The sequence below is a fragment of the Sesamum indicum genome, linkage group LG1 (assembly GCF_026168435.1).
Source record: "Sesamum indicum cultivar Baizhima isolate 11 linkage group LG1, ASM2616843v1, whole genome shotgun sequence".
Classification (NCBI taxonomy): Eukaryota; Viridiplantae; Streptophyta; class Magnoliopsida; order Lamiales; family Pedaliaceae; genus Sesamum; species Sesamum indicum.
In genome coordinates, this window is record NC_142657.1 from 15,875,957 (window position 1) to 15,896,580 (window position 20,624).

General features: G+C 34.9%; 3 protein-coding genes across 4 annotated transcripts; all 3 read right to left on the reverse strand.

Annotated features, from left to right (window-relative positions):
* Positions 1 to 527: 527 nt before the first annotated feature.
* On the reverse strand, positions 528 to 4,624 carry LOC105163372 (casein kinase 1-like protein 2). 2 transcript variants are annotated; one of them, XM_011081685.3, is made up of 14 exons: positions 4,304 to 4,622; positions 4,141 to 4,181; positions 3,350 to 3,419; positions 3,101 to 3,249; positions 2,915 to 3,010; positions 2,748 to 2,818; positions 2,563 to 2,624; positions 2,385 to 2,448; positions 2,219 to 2,303; positions 2,009 to 2,135; positions 1,825 to 1,907; positions 1,697 to 1,754; positions 1,378 to 1,490; positions 528 to 1,186 (listed from the first exon to the last, which is right to left on the reverse strand). In XM_011081685.3, the coding sequence occupies exons 1-14, from the start codon at positions 4,377 to 4,379 to the stop codon at positions 896 to 898; spliced, it is 1,386 nt and encodes a 461-aa protein (XP_011079987.1). In that variant the 5' UTR covers positions 4,380 to 4,622; the 3' UTR covers positions 528 to 895. The 2 variants fall into 2 exon arrangements, with proteins under 2 accessions (XP_011079987.1, XP_088738051.1); XM_088881925.1 differs by having other exon boundaries at positions 2,219 to 2,448; positions 4,304 to 4,624.
* Positions 4,625 to 5,463: 839 nt separating this feature from the next.
* LOC105163377 (putative phospholipid-transporting ATPase 4) lies at positions 5,464 to 12,410 on the reverse strand. Its single transcript, XM_011081696.3, has 11 exons — positions 12,157 to 12,410; positions 9,663 to 11,645; positions 9,457 to 9,567; positions 8,842 to 9,118; positions 8,667 to 8,755; positions 8,478 to 8,565; positions 8,152 to 8,361; positions 7,885 to 8,010; positions 6,822 to 6,920; positions 6,553 to 6,744; positions 5,464 to 6,460 (listed from the first exon to the last, which is right to left on the reverse strand). The coding sequence occupies exons 2-11, from the start codon at positions 11,459 to 11,461 to the stop codon at positions 5,792 to 5,794; spliced, it is 3,660 nt and encodes a 1,219-aa protein (XP_011079998.2). The 5' UTR covers positions 11,462 to 11,645; positions 12,157 to 12,410; the 3' UTR covers positions 5,464 to 5,791.
* A 5,469-nt stretch (positions 12,411 to 17,879) lies between these two features.
* LOC105163390 (coatomer subunit zeta-1) lies at positions 17,880 to 20,454 on the reverse strand. Its single transcript, XM_011081715.3, has 6 exons — positions 20,295 to 20,454; positions 19,437 to 19,596; positions 19,094 to 19,241; positions 18,924 to 19,001; positions 18,556 to 18,640; positions 17,880 to 18,268 (listed from the first exon to the last, which is right to left on the reverse strand). Exons 1-6 carry the CDS (start codon positions 20,313 to 20,315, stop codon positions 18,209 to 18,211), a joined length of 552 nt encoding a protein of 183 aa, XP_011080017.1. The 5' UTR covers positions 20,316 to 20,454; the 3' UTR covers positions 17,880 to 18,208.
* Positions 20,455 to 20,624: the final 170 nt, after the last annotated feature.

The following is a 20,624-nucleotide window of genomic DNA, read 5'->3' on the forward strand; positions in this document are numbered from 1 at the left end:
AATATTTTGCAAGAAAAGTTCACTCTGTGTTGTGTTAAGAAACAGGCAACTTCTTACTCATAAACCAAGTAGAAAAGTTCATTTATTCTTAAAGTTTGTGCAGACATTAACTAATGCATGTGTACAATTCTGTTAGCACTGTGTATCTGACTGAATGAACACATTTTCCACAAACATTAAAAGCATCGCACATGGGAACATTTAAAGACATTTATTTAGTACCCTCAAAACATGCATTAAAGTCCGCACAACATGTGCAATAACCTACCTCACAGACAACTTATTGAATCCTTTGACTGAAGTTGGCCCATGCAATTACTAGTGCAATTACTGCATGGTGGTCTATTCAATCAAGATGAAAAGTTTGTTGTGCGGGCCAACAGAATAACACGCCTACAATATACATATATATATATATATATATATATATAGAGAGAGAGAGAGAGAGAGCTAACAAGCTAATTTTAGGCACTACACAAGCATCAAAGATGAACTTATTCCACATTAAGTTCTTAGCAACAACTTAATAGAGTGAAAGAATTCCATAACCACAAGACATCATGTTGGCAGATCAAAAGAATGTTTGAGTACAACATTAACTCATTAAGAGAGGAAGAAAAACAGATATAAAAGCATTATCTAAGTGAAACTACACCGGAGTCTCTTAAAACTGCTGATACAACAAAATGAATCTCCAGTTGGGTGATCTCGAGTTCAGCAATCTCTTCTTTATTACGTGTGCTTTTCACTCAATCTGCATCTTGTACTGATTCCGATTTGCTTAGGCAGCATTTTTTTGCCGGATACAGTGACAGATTCCCCTGGCTGCTAATAGTTATAGCATTCTGATATTTACATGGGGAATAATCGAGAAACAGCAGCTAGAAAAATCCGGCTAAGAATGCACCCTCTCATCATTATTGCCAAAGTTCAGGCCCTCGATGCCCTTGAGGGTGGCGTCAAAATTCTTTATGTTTGTTGGGTTTCTAGTAGAAGATAAAGTGCGCTTATGATCCGATGATACTACTGGTGAACTTCTTTGGGCGCCACTGGAGTTTCTGTGGAGTGCATCCGAGGTACGAGCACGTGAAGGGTCATCATTGCCAGAACCCTCTGCATCTCGGGTACTAGGGACAGCAGGCCGCCTCGATGATCCAATTTGCCGGAAAATGTTAGAACTGGATAACTGAAAAAACAGAACTCGGTGAGATAAAAGTTAGATCATGCAACCACCCTTAGAAATTGTGAGCGGGACAAATAGAACCAATAAGCTAAAGCCATATCATGCAACTGCCAAATAAGTAACTGTTAGCATTTAAGAAACAGGGAAGCATTGTTAGAGACAGGATTGTGAGGGAGAGGTGGGGTTAGCCTTACGGAAGCATCATTTGCAGCTGGACCTTTCTGCCTAGACAAGTTTCCAGAATTTAGAAAGTTTCTGCCACGAGTTGCAGTTCCAGATCCCCCAGGGGCCTTGCCTTCCTCACCACCTGCATAAAAATTGTAGAAATCCATTTAACTATGAGGCTATAGATGATAGCAAGCTGAATGCCACAGCAGAAGAGTAAAAGCTCCTGCACAAAATGACTTGGCTCCAGAAAGACAGAGCTGGTTTGTAGAATTAACAGCTGCACACGTAGGGAACCAAGAGATGCAACCCACTATGATGTGGCATGAATAGATGCTGAAGAATAACCTGATTGTCTGTCAGCAGTAGCATGTGGGATCCCCGAACTTGTTCCAGCAGCAGTACCCTGTCCCACAATTCATCAGGTTCCGTCTTGGGGGCAAGAGCAGGTAAGCCTAAACATTGAAATTACTTACAAGGGCACGAGATGGAGGATTGGCAAGCTGCGATTGTTGATATTTCAAAATAGTCCAGTCAAAAACGTAGTCAAACTGAAAACCTGCCACGGCCGAGTAAAGAGAGAAGCATATAATGAAAGTGATAGGATAAAAACTGAATAAAAATAAGAGTATGTTGGACGGGTCAGGTAGATGCCAAAACCTTCGCGAATAAAGAGGTCACGGAAAATTCTCTTCAGATAAGCATAATCTGGTTTATCATCGAATCTTAGTGAACGACAATAATGGAAGTACGAAGCAAACTCAGTGGGATAGCCACGACATAAAGCCTATAAACATATTGAACTTCAGAGTCAATCTCAGGCAACAGTAAATACACTGGGAATCAGAAGCAAAGTAAAATTTTAGTTACCTCTATGGAGGTTGAAACTTTTTTCTCACTAATTTTTTCATATTTCTGTTTTTTGTTTCCAGCTTTCAGTCCCTGCCAAGGCAGGCTACATATTTTGGAGAGGTCAGCAGAAATATCACAAGAACTAAACATAGAGAAAATAAACAAGGCAGGTCCATGCACACACCTTCCTCTTAAGAAGTACATGAGAACATATCCAAGCGATTCGAGATCATCCCTGCGACTTTGTTCTATGCATTGGTCAATCCAGTAGAACAGAATCAAACATGAGAACAACATTTAATCAGGTATACTCTATCTCAAGGATCAGAGAGGTAAAAGAAATGGCATAGCCGATTGCATACCAATGCCAAGATGCGTATTCATGCTAGCATATCTGGCCGTTCCAGTCAAATTCTTATTTTCTCTGCATCAAACAGTATAATTTGCTCAATTATATTGGCCAAATAACAAGATGACCTAGAAATGAGATAATGCTTAAGAAAAATACAGATGATTAGGTATGGATATCTTTAAATAGAGATCTTACCTATACGGAATATGTTGATGGGTTGACGAGTCTCTATATTTCTTGGCAAGTCCAAAATCAATGGCATAAACCTGCATGTGAATTGATTGAGTTATGATTTCCAAAAATTATCAACGAAAAAAGGCTAATAAAATACGGCAAACTTCAAAATAAGGAAAAATGAGTACCTGATTTGCGCGCCTCCCCAAGCCCATGAGAAAATTGTCAGGCTTAATATCGCGATGCAGGAAAGATTTAGAGTGAATAAACTCAACCCGATTAATCTGAAAAGAAAAGTTGAAATTTCCAAGGATATGTTGAAATATGAAATTGTCTAAATCCTTGAGCCAACACAAGTGAACAGAACATCATACCATCTGATCTGCAAGCATGAGAACAGTCTTTAGAGACAGCTTCCGACTACAGAAGTTAAACAAGTCCTCAAGACTAGGTCCCAATAAATCCATCACAAGAACATTATAGTCTCCTTCAACCCCAAACCATCTGACATTTGGAATTCCAGCTTCCAGAATTGAAAATTGCGAACCAGTAAGAACACTGATAGAAATAAAAATGTAATAGCAAAAAATTCTCAAAACTAGAACAACAAAAATGATTATTACTTCCTCCTTGGAGTAATTTGTACAACTTTGACTCGTAGAGCAATTGCGGATGTTTTGTCTTCACATTTTCCTGAACACGATTGAATTGCATTATAAGAAAACTTTGCAAAAAAACTATTCTAAATGATATAAATGTATTGCAATAAGTGTAAAAAGAACACATTGTCCAAGGAATTATATGAAATAGCGCACAGCATAAAAACGTTAAGATAATAATTAAATATCAGGATTCTTGGGTGGCGCGCGCTTCTGGTGAAAGTTGTGGGTGAACGGTATGAATTTTCATGCAGCTTTGATTCCTTTGATCATTATCTATGTGAAACCCAGAGTACATGAGAAAATGTATAACTGACAGGTAACTACTGATCGTTTCGACATTGCAAATCTCCAAGTACATTTTACATTATTCCAGAAGAGCAGAGCAGATGACCCCAAGAAACTAAGGATAGCAAAGAGTAGAAGACTAGTCTTTACATACATACTCAAAAGATTTTGATATGAGGCCACACATGTTTCTCATTTGTAACAACTAGTGAATGTTCAAAAAATCAACATAAGAGAAACCATGAAAAGGCATGTTTATACAAAACTAACACATCCTCAGATTCTTAATCTTTTCACTGGACTTGTGAAGCAGATATTCATTTTGCAACAATAATTACAATAAAATACTGATAAAACTGACAAATCACAATGTTAATATCAAAAAAATAAAAACAACAATTACAACGAACCAGACCCCTCGAAGAAAAAGCAAACAAAAGATGGAGCGAAAACTTTCAATCACTTACAAGCTTAATAGCAACCTCCTCATTCGTCTGAATATTAGTGCCTGCGAAACACAATAAACACAAACAATTGCAAATTACCCAGCCACCCAAATCAGAAAAACATCAAATTCAAACAAGAAAAGAAAAACCACAAAAATTAAAAATATACGAACAACTATCATACCTAAATAGATCTCTCCAAATGAGCCGCTCCCAATTTTCCGACCTAGCCGGAACTTATTCCCCACACGCGGCTCCATTCAATCCCTCGAATCAAATTCAAAACCCCAATTGCCCACCCTCGAGATTAAATTAAATCAAGCTGAAAACTGCAGAATTGGAGAGCGAGAGAGAGGAAGAATATCGAATCGGCATTTCATATGAAGCACCGAGGATTCATCAGTGGCGCCTTCTGCTTCGATCTAATCGATAACTCGCAGATTTTTTTGGTCGCTTTACACAAAGCCTAGGCCCTAGGTACCACCACCAACAACAATTATTATTTATTACCATACCTTTCTTTCTTTTTCCCTTTTTATTTTCTCCCTTTATTTTATTTCCTATTTTCTGGTTTTCTTTTCTTAAATAATTAAATACATGTAACTAAAACATCGTCATACGTGGCCTTATTCGTTCCTCTACATCCAACTCTCTTAAAAATTGATATAATTATAAAAATATTTTGTTGTTTAAAAATTATTAATATTTCTTTTATGCATGACATAATTGATGATAAGACCAAATGTCAACTTTAATTTTGTTAAAATACTAAATTTTGAAAAATAAATATTATTAATTGAGATCAAAATTATTATAAAAAAGAAATAATGTTGGATAGACTTTATCATAAAGATAATTAAAGTTTTATACACATATATAAAATTATAATTTAAAAGTTAAAAAGGACGTTTTAGACAATTCAATATAAAATTTGGATGAAGCCCTAACAAAATAAGCTAATTATTCAACGAACGTTGCTAAGGTTGTAATATATTAATTTATTTTACTTTAATCTATTTTCCTTCGCTTGTTATAAATTAACCCAACAAATATATATATATATATATATATATTAGATTGTATAAAAAATAATAATTCTAGAAAAGATGACCGTAAATATTGATATAATTGGAAATTAAAAATACATGTATTGATGATGAGTAGGTAGATTGAAAATAGATGTATAGAGGGGCTGATTTGGGGTACCATGAGTTTCCATCCACAACTGCAATGGCAGATATATACAGGGGCTGATTTGGGGTACCATGAATGCAGAAGCTACTAGAGATTGAAGCATTTGATTAAGGCAGCAAGAAAGAGGTTTCAAGATGTCACACTTGTGGCTCAATCAAATTAGATCAGGATAATTAATTGTGTATGAGATGCAACAAAACATACAATCCTCAATTTTGTTTAGACTTTACAAAATAGCAAATATGTACCTACTCTTTTCACAAGCTTTAATGATGATCATACAAATATTTTACATACAACAGCCTTGAAGCTAAGAGCTTTGGCTTCACAAATTAACCTCACTGCAACTGGCTACACTAGGCACAAACTACACCAAGAATGAATCAAAAATGCCCCAAGACACTGAGTCCCAACCACTCAAACCTAACTATCAAGATTTGGGGAAAAAAATTATGAAACCACTACCTTGTATGCAAAATTATGTCTGTGGTATACTAATGTTATTTGCAATTGAATATTTCTTATGCAGTTTCCCCTTTAAGTGCCTAATCTTTGCATCGACTCTGGCAGTGAACCCGATTTTCGCCTTATGTCGTGCTTTCTTCTTTTCTGCCCTCCACATATGCCGATCCTCGATATCTTTCTTGTAGTATTTGATCTCTTGAATGACGTGATGATCAAGTGGATTGAATGATCTTTGGAATGAGATGTGAGCAAGGTAAGGGAGATTGCATGCAATCGTTACTAATAGGGTGGTCGTCCAGTAAATTGGAGCCGGAGCCAGAACTTCTGTGAGGATTCTGAAGGCATTCACGTTGAGAGCATAAGACAGCTCACCGTAGACCAGAAGAAACAGGTACCAGAAAGCAATACTGCCCCAAATAAGGAAGTGTTGTATCCATGTGAAATGGCTCATCGTTAAAGCGATCTGGCAATTGACAGCCCAGATAATGCCTGTAAACATGGCCGTCCCAACTGCAGTCATATCAGCGATCTGGCCTCCAGCACGGAAAGCTTGGTCATAAAAGATAATGATGTTGAGGAAGAATACAATGACGGAAGTGTAGAGACCATTTCCCATCCACCCAAATATTCTGTACCAGTCGAAGAACAGATTTTTTGGGCCTTGCTGATACAAGGAAGGAAACTGCATCATGCAGAATAGTATGCTTCAGGCAATGGGTGAAGGGGAGGAGTAGTTTAATGTACGCAAATCTACATGGCACCAAAACAACTAACCTCTAAGCATACTTCAGAATCTACATCCTGTTCAAACACTCCCAGCGAAATGACAGGCAATGAAGTAAGGACAACATTAAATAGCAGCATGTACCAGTCAACGTACACTGACTGTCCAGAAAAGCCAGCAAAAGCCTCAAAGTAGAAGATTGTGAGCCCAAATGCAATGTTTTTGTAGAAGAAATAACAAATCTGCAGTTGGAAGATCGCAGCTCAAGTTAGTATTCTAATCGAACATAACTGGAAGACAGTTGACTCATAATGATTACCATCTGGGCAATTCGTTTATAACACCAATGACCATGTACGACCAGAAGCCTCTCCAGAAATCGAAACTGTGCAATAGCAAAGTCACTAGCCATCACAGCCTGCAGAAAGCTGATATTAAGTCAGCCAGTTTTGGATGATATGAAGACACGAGAGTAAGATGATTTTCTTGGCTATTTAAGTGCTACGAAGAAATTAAATTAACAAGAGCCACAGCTACATAGGAGGATATAGCACTTCCAGATGCTGGTTTGCCAGAATTACAAGGTATTGTACTTGGTGCAATAACTTCTTTTACCAGCAAGAAGCAATTACTGAAAACTATGTGCTTCCCTCTACGCTCCTTGACAGAGAATAACGCTATTCCATTTTAGTGGATAAAGTAACAAAGCTCAGCCTATTAAGAAGTCTAAATCAAATCTATCAAATGTAAAAGAAGCCAAAACATGGTTGATATGGAAGAGGTATTCAATGATATCCCTTTAGTACAAGAATTGATCCACATTCACTTGGATGCATCTTATCAGAACTAGTTCAGGTATACATACAAATATAAATAATCACAAAATTTGAAAATATCTAGCCATTTATCTCAAAGTAATATGCTAAGATAAGATGAAATAGATGATCATTCTATCCAGAGAGTTCAATATAGGATAAAACCACTCACTACCTATAGGTGGTGGTAGGTGAACCCTCTTAATCCAGTTAGACAGTGCCAGATAGGCACTGTAAACAGATAAACATGGAGGTAACACATCTATGTCTTGGGTTAATGCTCTAATGACACTTAACCTTTATGTCACTCTATGTCACGGCATTTTCAAGAAAATTAAACAAAGGACAATGTTTGTGGCACCATATAAAGCTGGTACTCAGTGGGAGAGTCGTTGACAGCCAGGCTTCTGAATTGATTAAACATTCGGAATAAGCAGAAACAAGCACATATTTCATTTTTCTTGGAATTTACTGTATAAAAAACTGTATTAAAGATTGTGAGAAGTACAAAATTCTGGTTTCATGATACATGTTGAAAGGTTCTAGTGGGACATATCTACAACCAACCTGCATTCCTTCACAGCCACTGATGCCGACACCAATATCTGCTTCTTGAATCATGCCAACATCATTTGCACCATCACCAATTGCTAATGTGATTTTCCCAGTTCCTTCTTTTACTAATCTTGTTACCTAGTTCCCATGAAATATAACTGTGAAACTTAGGGAATGGTAACTTGCATCATATATATCCTACAGAGCAGGTTTTATCAATGAATAGCAGAAGACACAGACAACAAATTCTTTGCAAGGACGAATAAAGATGTCTCTCACCAGAGCTTTCTGTTTCGGTGAGACTCGGCAGCATATGACAGAAGCACAACCAATTGCCAAATTTAGAAATTGATGCTTCATGTCATCCTCCAGAGTATAAGTTAGAGTTTTCCCATCAATGATCAAAGCAAAGGCAGCATGGGGATCCTTTTCTAGCTTGATCATTTGCGTTGCATTGGTAATTTGATTTAAGATATTCTCCTTTACAGCCTACTCAGTTAAAAATAAATAAATTAAAAGGGGAAGAAGAAGGAAAAACAAAGACTTTCACAAATTAAATTAATTCACCAAACATTATTCCAAATTTCGGTCCTACAGGTAGTGACCTGTTTAGGATCTTGCACTATTGCATCTGTGTTCATTGTTGTTATACATATCTGCTTCATGCCCTGTCGAAGCAAACTACAAGCAAATCTGCAAGATAACAAGACTTGGTTAGCGTCCAAAAAGCTTTCATTCAGATACTATATGATAGTAAAATAGTTAAAATCCGCATTCTGCTGGTGAGAACAGACCCTATGTTTATTGCAGTTTCCATCTTATCACCTGTCAGAACCCAGATCTTTAGACCAGCTTGGGCCAGTTTGTCTATGCATTGAGGCACCTATGGAGAAGTAATTAAGAGAAATGAGATAATTATGGAGGCAGCTAAAGCAGAGAGGTAGCTTCAAAGAATTCATAATGACATACTCCATTCTGTAATTTATCTTCCACAGCTGTCGCACCAACAAGTATCAAGTCCCTTTCCATCATATCAGAAACTCGCTCAAGCATTGCGTCCCTGTCACCACCAATTGAAGTTTTTGCTTTAACAAACTCTTCATTCCAAGCAGAATATTTATCCTCATCAAGTTTCTTGTAAGCAAGTGCTAGTGTTCGCAACCCAGCCTCCCCATAATCATTCAAATGTTTGGTTGTTGCTTCCTCATACATTCTCCCATTTCTCGATAGCCTATCAAAGATGATGCTGAACAGCAAAGGATGCGTAAAATGCAAAATCAGTCAGTACAGCTAAGGACGAGCAGCCAAAACACAAAGATGCAAAAAGAGGTGGCAAAAACAATTAAATAGATCAAGCTTTTGACCTGCCCTTAACCTGATAGCTTAATCACATGCTATCATACAAGGGGAATAAGGTTTAGTGAACCCAAATAGAAAAATACTTAAAGAATCATTTGCTAATGGAGTAACTGGTGGTGGCCACTTTTCCTTTCTATAGATCCTTCTTCTCCTTTTCCTTTTGTCTTTCCTCTTTTTGGCGGGGGGATTCTGTTAGAACTCAAACACATATGATCAACGGCATACCTATCAGCTCCTTTGCACAGGAGAAAGATCTGGCCACTCTCGTCCCGAATGATAACAGACATTCTCTTCCTTTTGCTAGTGAAATCCAACAAATTGAGAAGTTTGTACTCCCTGAATTTAAAGAAAAATATCACATGTCAGGATAACTGCTCCCAGGTAATGTAATTGTACTAGCAGAAAAGAAAACTATATCTTCATGATCTCACCTTTCAATAGGCTCGTCATAGGAAGGATATCTCTCACGAACGAATATGCTTGACTGCGTTCTTCTGCAGAACTCAAAACCAAATTCTCTAGCAGCAACAAGAAATGAGCCTTCATCTGGTGATTCTGCTTCATAAGTAAAGATGCCTGTCTCTTCATTTAGCTCCGGGATCGCAGTGTGACAAATTGATAATATCCTGAAAAATAACAACATAACATCTGCATTGGGTTCTTTAAGCCAATTGCCATTCATCAGACGGTTATCCTCAAAGCCAAACCCCTTTATAGCAGGTTTACGGACATCGCCATCTTTTGAAGTAATGACAGTTTCCAATTCTATTTCTGATTCTGTGAATTCACTTTTCCGCCACGAACGAGGTGTTCCATTTTGGCTCTGGTTATCCATCTCCATGGCCATCTGCTTCGCAGCAGCAAGTTCCACATCACTAGCACGCATGCCATATGGAGTACCAGCAATGGAGCATTTGAGAAAGTCCATTTGGTTGCATGTCAAGGTTCCAGTTTTATCAGAGAGGATTGTATCAACCTGTCCTAGTTCCTCATTTAAGTTTGAGGTCCGTGCCTGAGCAGGAGTTCCAGTCTCGTGATCGTACATATGAATATCATGGTTTATGAATAATGCTTGGAGGACTTTTACAACCTCAATCGACACATAGAGTGATATTGGTATCAGATAGCCATACAGGATAAGAGCAGTAATTAGATGATAGAACCCCGATACCCATGGTTTCCCAGGATCATACAGACCATCCTTATCCGGAACCTGTAAATACCACCAATCTGGCAAATTATATTTAGTTTTCACAATGAAACCTACAGAGCTGATGCATGAGATGAACACCAGGAGGGTAAAAAGGATGTATATTATTTTGTCCATTTGTTTTTCAATCCTACTCCTCTTAGAAGGGGACTTTGTAGAATTTTGCATAACTTTGCTGTCGAAACCAGTGAATATGACCACTCCATAAATATAGGCTGTGTTGCGAAGCTTTGAATCTCGGAGAAGAATCTGACTAGGATCAAGGGGATAGATCTGGCGTTCATATTCAAAATTACCCACAAAAGTGTAAAGGCTGGGGTTGGGATCCTCACATTTTATGATTCCACTAAAGTCCTTGAAACTTTCATCATCTTCCAGGGTTACCGTTGTCTCCAAGGCGCGTTTCACCTTCAAATTAGTCTCCCCATCTAAGTTCATAGTTTCAACATAGCAAATTCCATCTTCATAACTGGAAGATAAAAGAAGCAAATCAGCAGGAAAGAATTTATCTTTTTCTACCTTCACTACATCTCCGACCCTAAGCTTCATCCAGGGTTTTTGACTAAACACGCCATCTGTTTTATGTACATTAGCTTTTCGCAAATTAACTTTCATATCCTGGATAAACCGACGCCAATCTTCCATGGCTTCTTTAGCCATACTCAATCCAACAACAAACGCCAATGGAGCAATCATACTCACAGCGGAGAATGGTGATATAGGAGTTAGAGATAAGACTGCAGCTAGAAGAAAGTACAAGTTGGCTACGCGCCTGAATTGTTCAAATATGGCCTTTGGGAGGAACGTAATAATATTGTACTTCGTTGTGGAAATGTAGTTTGAGCAGTATTTGAGAGGTTTTTTTGTATGCATATCGGGCTGGTTGCAGTGAACTATTCGAGAGAAACCAGGACCTTCGAAGTCATGAGGCCTCTCTTCTTCCGTAGTCCGTGGGCGGCCACAAGCAAACGTATAGAGATGACTCCTCCGGATCCTCGCCCTTATCCTGCCCCGAGCCATTTGACAAGGTTTTGAAGCTCAAACTTACTTAGCTGCCTCACAGAATTATGAACAAAATCCCCAAGCACTTGCCTCCACCGAGCAAGCAAATCGCTTGCTTAGATAACGTCCATAGCTAAATTTACATGCCCACATAAAGACAACATTAAACATTCCGGATGGAAGTAATTTTATAGCCTACCACCTGGAAAGAAGTTATAACAAAAAGATTATTGTTAATGTGCAATTCAAGTTCATACAATATATTGCACTTGCTCTGACGATGAGTATCCAGATTTCGCGATCTTTAGCAAATTCAAGTCAGTTGCAGGCAGGAGAAAACATTATTCAACAGAAAATCAAGCTAAAAACCGCAATCAAGGCCAAAAATCATCTCAAGCAAATTCAAATTGACCATAACAAATATTAAGCTCCAAAGCACATAATTGACAGCAAAAGAAATCATCACTTCCTCCAACACTAACACGCATTAAAATCCTCCAAACAAACAACAAATCAGAGCACCGACAGCATCAAGAACATTACAAATGTTGTAACAGACGCATCATACAAATGCCAGCTCAAATTTCTCCAGAACTTCCAAACAACAGCACTTAAACACACGCAAAAACGGCTTCGAATCTTCTCCCAATTCACCACCCCAAAAAAAAAAAAACCCACATTCATAAATACGCAAATCGAGAACGCAAACGTACCCGCAGACGATAAAAACAGATGATCCTTTTTCTCTTTCCGTTTTACCCGATCAGATATCTTTTAAAAATGAGAATTGGATAGCAGCTCAGATGAAATTTCAGCTCGGAGATCGCAATGGAGGTGAGAGAAAGGAAGAATGAAGGAGAAAAGTGAATGGGGTCCGAGAGAGAGAGAGAGAAAGAGAAAGAGAGAGGGAGGGAGATCGATTTAGAGTATTCTCTCTGGTCGAAGTCCGAAACAATACCAGTGTTTCACGCTCCCTCTCCTTTCTTAATTTCCTCATTTTATTTAAAAATTATTCCATTTACGCTATTTTCAAATTTCAAACTTTATTTAAATATATATATATATATAATATATATTTTCAACTTGCCTATAGTAGGTCTTATAGTAAGAAGACTTTTCTGGGATCTTGATATTTTAGTTTTTCAACCATCTTAATTAATTTAAATTTAAAATTTTCATTACAAGTACCATATCGAAACATCCTACATTAATTAAAATGTCTTTGTAGAATAAAAACACAAAATTCATACAAAATTAAAGAAGATATATCTTACATAATAAAATTATTATGTAATAAATAATAATCATGCACGTGCAAAAATATCATAATTTAATTATTTTATATTTTTCTAAGACTATAGAGGGTTCTTGATTATCTATAAAAATTAATTAAAATATACATATATATATTTATATAATTAGATTTGAATAGAAAAATAATAGAAGGTACAAGTGAAGTGCTACTTTTTAAGCTAAAACTTTGCATACGTTGCAACTCCCGAGCATTTTAATTTAGTTTTTCAATAGTTGAACACATTTATTTATTCCAATAAAGCACCATATTGTTTTTAGGAAAAAAAATAAAAAAAAAGACACAATTTTAAATAAAATAAAATTTGAACTTTAGTAGCATGGATTACCCCTTGTGTATATTATATATATAATGTGTTTATATAAATTACTCTATATTCACAAAATTCTACATATAAAACAATTATAATATATATATATATATAAAGCTTCAGCGGTTTTTGAATTACTCCACAATAATTTATATGTAAAAATAATATTTAATGAATATTTAAAATATAATATAATTTAATAAAAAAATTGAGGTACTTTTTTAAAAAAATAATTGGGACATATATAAAGCACTTATTTTGCAAAATATATATTAAAAAAAAAAATTTGAAAGCTGGCGAAACAGCCCATTCCCATCCCAATGATCCCATGTACGCAGACGCAGTCTTCTTACGTAGAGTTACACCAGTAAGGGGCGAAGTGGGTCCCGGATCAGATGATGTGGCGATCTCCGGAGGACCGAGTACGATTGCTACTCACTACTCTTGTCTGAGTGGCGGGTCCCACTTTTTCTTTCTTATTAGTTAGGTTAATAACTCCACAATTTGGTCCAATTGCCAATAATTGCTCCTCTACACTTCTACTATTCCAATTTGTGTATATATATATATATATATATATAATATATATATAATTACTTCTATTTAATTTAAAATATATCAAAATTTAATGTTCCTTATACTAATTTACTATTTATTTATTTTCTTTATATATACATTTTGACTTAGAATTGTTAATATATTAATAAATATTTCAAACATACTGAAAAATATAAAATACTATATATATTTTTAAGAGTAGCCAATTTTCCTACTTATGTACCATAAATTCATCACAAATCACTCAAAATAAAAAGAGAATTAGAAATTATATACGTATAACCATCGAATTGCAAACATAATCGATAAAATAAAATTAATTAATTACTTTGTATGTTTATGTTTGAATATTCAAATGAGTGATCTAACTATTCATACTTTGATTATTATTTTGTTATATTTTTTATCATAATGAAATTATCTGAAATAATTTAAATCAATCATTGTATTTTTATTATAAAAAACTCTTTGTTATTTTGTAAATTATAAATACCTCAACTCAAATAGGAAGTAAAAAATTGATTGATGGGATTGATTGATCTTGAGATGGAATTATTAGATGGGGTCCACTTGCCTCCCACTCATCACGTCGGTGTTCTTCTCAAATCTAATTGCTCCCTTTTATTCAGTTATTTTCTTATTAAAAAAATTCAATAATTAATAAATTAATGTATCGTCCCATCATTCCATCTAAAAACGTCGATGCAAAACACGAGGACATGCTTTTACGTGTTTGTAGAATTTTATATTTTAATAAAATTAATATATTAAATTTAAAAAGAATACCGTTCGCTGTTTTAATATGCCTCGTATTATATTGATCATTTTAATTTCAAATAAAATTTGGAATAGTTCAAATATTTTTTACACATTGCTAAATTAAATGTAATTTAGACCAAAACTTTTGTATTTTAAGATATAAAATATTACAAATTATGTATATTCCTGCATGTGTGACACGGTGCAATAATATGAAAAAAGCACTCAATATATTAATTAATATGATAAATTACAACGGGCTCTTTTGATATTTGGCAAAATTATAAAATAGCAAGATCAGAGTGGACATTTCGAAATCTCTATAAAAAAAAAAAATTACATAATTTAATAAAATATTATAATTATAAAAAATCTAATAAACTTCTTAATAATACACGGAAGAAAAAGTCGGATTCACAGTAGGAGAAATAATTATGGACTAAGGAAGATATTTATCTTTAATGGCCAAATTCTATATTGGTGTACTAGAGAAATAATTCCAACCCAACATGCAAAGAAAAATTCCTCCCATGTATGCTTATTTATTGTACTTTTCCTTTTTAAATAATTTCATTCAATGCACCGTTCTTGTACATCCACATTTGTGTACCAAGATTGACAACAATAGTCTTCCATCAAGTATGAAATTTCACTAAAAAAATTAAATTCAACTATTTAAGTCTTAACATTCTAAATTTGACCCCAATATCTTAGGGGTGTTTGTAATAATTTTTACGTTTCTGACGTGAATAAATTATTAAAAGAATTGTATGTTAAATAGTGACAAAACTTGAAGGTATTTGAAATAAAAGTGAAAAGTTGAAGGTGGAGTATTTTGAAAAAAAAAAAAAAACAAAGAATATTATGAAATATTTATTATTTTACCCAATTACAAGTACCTTATTGGTTTTTGGAAAATTATCAATATCTCGTGTTTTAGTGACTATTCAACAATTAGTCCAATCTGTTAGTGTTCATTTATTCTCATTCATTTTTTTTGTGAATTAACCAATATGTCATTGCGAACTATCCATTATAATTATACCTTTTATTTTATTTTTATGAACTAAGTTTAATTTTTATTTTCCACCTGACTCGTCCGTTTCTTTTTACAAAATTTTATTTTTTTAAAAAAGAAAAAATACAATAAAGACAAATTAAACAAATTTAAGCCTCTATCTATGAACGTATAATTACTTGAAACAGTAAAGACATAAAAACTTTACGAACATAAAAAAAAATTAACAATTATATCAAATTTTAGAAGAATTTGTTGTAATTTTAGCTTTGAAATCAATCACAAAAGAACATAAAGAAAAAAAAAAAGGGAGGGTGGGGGGGGGGGGAGGGGAGGGGGTTTGGATACCTTGGAATTTGTAAAGGTAGGGCCCCAAAATAAAGAAGTGCTTCCCACTTGGAAAAGTTGAAACAGCCAACCCCCCAACAGATTTAAGGAAGTTGCTTCCAAAATCATACATATAACATCAGACCCACCCCACTTACTTACCACTTTAACTACTCTTCTATTTATGTTCTAATTATGAACAATTCCTTTGCTTTTGCAAGGAAAGAAAAAAAAAAAAAAAGAGTGTCATACACAATTCATCATTGTTTCACTTCTATGGATAATGTTTGCTTCATTTTCAATAAGGGACAGTCAAATTCAGCCCTCTCTTTTTCTTTAAAACAAAAAAATTCAAATAATATAAATTTATTTACGCCAGCACTATATAATTTTTATTATTAATGTGATTTAATTATTATTATTTGGTCATTTTCACATCCAATTTACATATAAAAAGCATACCTTTATTTGAAATGTTGTCATATATTCTGTAGGTAGCACTCATTCCTTTTGAATACTCTGTTCAAATATATGAATCCATAATTATATTATAGGGTTTTTTTATAAAAAAAAATGAAATGTTCTTTATATTTTTACCAATTTATTGTCAAAAATGACAAAATTCTCATTTTCCAAACCAAAAAAAAAAAAAGAACACATTTCAAGATGAAACGTGGGATTCATGTTAAATATAAAATCGAAAGAGAATAATATCCTTTTTCCCCTTAAGTTATTATTTCTAAAATATTCTCAATTACCATTTCTTTAATAATTAAAGAAGTAACATAGAAATTTCATCTGATTTTGGTCCATAGACTTGACTTATAAAAAGTCATAGCTTGTAAGGGATAGAGATGAAGAAATGATCAAAGTCATTACTTCTAGAGGGGTTTTACTTTCTTGGCTTAGACTTGCACACCACTAATACTTTCTCACCCATCAATCTGGACAATAATTAAGGAAAAACATATCATGATGACAAAATTTTGGACTAATTACAATTATTTCAAGCCGGCAAGAATATATATATAAATAGAAAAAAAAAAAAGTATTGGGCTGCTGCAATTTGTACTATTTAAAGTCTAAGGATTAGTGATTGTTTGAAAGTGTCAAGGGTGATATAAATAAGCAAAATATTAAAAAAAAAAAATGAATACTTTGCCGTTTGAGGGAAATATCTAGAATGCGTCTATAATGGTGGATCAGCTACACATTTGGGGGAGAAAATGTAATTAATGAAAAGTTCAGGACTAGTTTGCATATAAATTAGGAAAATTTATATTTATATATGCAAAAAGAAAGAGAATGGAGGACACTTAACAATTATGAGTAGAAAATTGATTTTTTTGTGTCCAAAATCACTCATCCCATAAAGTTGAAAATAAAAAATAAAAAAGAGTATTATATGTATTTATTTATATTGAAACTTTAAGACACCAACAATCACAAATCATATGGTTCATGTGCATTGTAGGAGTTCATTAGAAACACAAGCAACAATAAGCTATTATTTATTTTAATAATAGTTATTTATCAATTGTATAAATAATTATTAATTTATTATTAGTTGTTATTAAGTTAATTTATATTTCCAAGTTGGGTTAGATATCCGATCCAATCCCTGGAAGTTGCAAGTTTACTTCATAGGAGTCAGCCCGCGATTGAGTCCAATGGCCCAATTTTGAACGAATTAGAATGTGGCTAATCTTGGCTGGTTTTGTTGGTTAGGATGAATGCAGTATTGAGGCGCATCCAAGAGACGGCGGCTCAAAGAGTGAGAGAGAGAGACGGGGGGAAGAAGTCTGTCGTGGAATTTCGGATAAAATGAGGGGTATTTTAGTCTTTACAGAGATATTTTGTGATGATAAAATTGCTCAAACCCAATTTCACTGTTCGGATTATAATCTGGCCTATTTTCAAGAATCATCATGATTTTATGCAAACAGTGGCCGGCCTCCGGACATAATCATGGCCCGACAAATTCCGTAGTAAATATCCAGTTGTGGGTGATTGGGCCGTTTGTCCGGCCCAATATCGTCAAGTAAACAAAATATTACGTTATCCTGTTACTACGTATAAATTATATTGTGCACTAATCCATCCCACCTTAATCTCACCTACACAGTAAAAGCGGCCGTAAGCCCGTAATAGATTAATAGAATGAAATCAATTTATTCAAGAAAAATATCTCAAGTACACAAGAATTTCATGTACCTTGAATAAGCAGAACCCATTCACTCAACAAACACAAGGATATAAACACATAACACTAGCTATTCTTGACCCCGAAGAACTGCATCCTTTGTTTTGCAATCTATCAAAGTGTTGGAAAAATGGTTTAAAGAATTCATTCAATGGAACAAGAGGTGGTCGTAGAATCAAACATGATCCGTTCGTATTTTGAGAAGAACATTGTCGAAAAGATGATAAGGAAATATAATCAATTCTTCGTATGGATGTACTGTATAAGTAGATGATGCTTCATCCCAGAAGTGATCTTGTCAAATGCTCGCGTGCTGTGGCCAGAGCTTGGGAAATTGTCTGCCATATAGATCCAAGTTAGGACAAGATGAACAGCAGGAATGAATCATTGGAAATCTCTTCATAATTTGATATTGTTTGATAGTTGGCGTATTACTCCAAATGCTGGTTTTTGTTCTAACCAGCCTGTGAAGCAGACTAAACTGACCACTGCATTAACGGTTAGTCGGGTTCATAATGCATTATGTTTATGCAAAAAGGGGTAATATCGCCTTGTATGAATTTGTGATAGAACCGAGCAACATTCGTGTAAAAGAAGACCAAAAATGTAGAGTGACAGGCGTTACCTGCTCAGACAGTGTTGATCCATCATCAACACTGTGGTTGGCTACTTTTCCAGCAATAACACTAGCATCTGTTTCAAGAACAACACTGCAAGACACAAATTAAATGAATTGATGAACATGGTAATGGTCGAGGGAGAAACTAAGCAACTGAATTTCAGTTTCACATAATACGCTAGCTAATGAATATAGCAAGCGTCCTACGAGAAGTTCTTGTTAAGGACCCGTGCAACGAAAATAAGAAATTTTCCGGGAATTTAGAGAAGAAACTGAATCATAAAGTGAGATAGGCATAATAAAATCGATCATTTTGGCTAAGAAATAATGAGTTATGAATATCTGAACTCAATGGCAGGAGTTCATAAGTTTACCCTCTATCAACAATCTCATCAAAGCACAAAAGAATGAGATCCAAGTTCTCAAGTGCCTCCCTTTGGTCCACATTGTTCCTAAAAGACAAACATTTAATCAGAATTAATCATCAAATGTCACATTGTCAAGATACAAATAACAGGCAAGTCAACACATTTACTAATAAAACCTGAGGAGAAGGGTGACTGAATCAAAAAAGCCCTGTAGAACGGTTGCTAGAATCAGTTCATTTTCAGTGATGCTCCCAGTCACAAAGAAGTGCAGATCTTGAACAAACTTATAGATGATAATGTTGTCTTCGAGCATTGTTATCTCAGCTGCATACCCAGCAAATTCAGCCATTCAGCAAAGCAGCAAGTAAGTGAATTCATATGCCTAAAGGCAGTTAATAATCGAGTTTCTGCCTTAAATACATAAAATTTTATGACAAGACACACGTTGCCGTATGCACTGCAATCATAGCATGTCCCAACTAGCAACCATCACAAATAGTGTTCAGTATCGAAATGTACCTTCACTGCGGGCACTTGTCTTTTGAGTTTTTGTAAAAATAGACTTCTCGAAAGCAAGCTTTGCAGTATTTGTTGGCCATTCATCGGAAAAGTACCTAACAGCTATACGCTTCCCTTCAGAATCCAACAGAAGTATGTTCTTGATAGCTGGGCAAGCTTCCTACATTTGCATAGTCCAACCAAAACAATAAAACACTGTAAAAATTTCACTAAAGTAATCATCACGATGCATAACTACATTATCAATATCATGTCATCATTGATAATACAACCATCTTCGTAAACATAGAGAACTTGCATATACCATAAGCTTTGATTCACATGAATGCATTTGTATATACACACAGACACAAACAAAAACTAGTTGCTAACTTCACAAGCATTCACATATATCACCAATAACCAAGGATAAAAAGAAAATTAATGAGAACATGGACATCTCGTAAATCATAATGCATCAGATTCACACACATACAGAAAAGCTCCTAATATATTCAATCAAACAATCATCATCATTCCCAATACCACAAAATTCAAAACTGTGGGTTAGCAAGAAGATCCTACAACCCATCTACTTTACACACTGTGGAGTTAAATGAGAATAATGGGCTACGATCAAAATGCTTGATTCTTCACAAAAAGCTAAACACAATCTTATTACAATAAAATAAAAAGGACACTTTTTGCGGGTTTCTTGGATAATTGCAGGAATCAAAGGGATTATCAAGAATGCATAAAACTCAGATCTTCAATCAGCTGGGAACTAATATGCAGAAAACATTGGATCTTCACAATCAGGCAATGCGATTGAAAAAAAAAAACGACTGCAGAAACGGAAAAGAATGCAGAAAAACGCACTTGGGTGAGAAAGGTGGCCATTGCAATCCAATTCTGAGAGAAGAATTTCGGTTTTGAGCAAGTAAAATTCACTGAATCTAATGATAGCTTTGGAGCTAAATTTATTGGTTGGTTATGGTGGGCAACCGTCGCGATTCATATCGTGGGGTGGGCTGAAAGCCCACAATTCTGAGGGCTTAAAGTAAAGTAAGCCCAATACATTCGGAAATACATGTGAATTTATGAAACAAACAAACATCGGCAACAAGAATCAAGAAAGAGGATATCTGATTTCTATCTTTGATCTCTGAATAGTGAATATTGAAGACTTCCTTTTTTCTCTCATTTTAA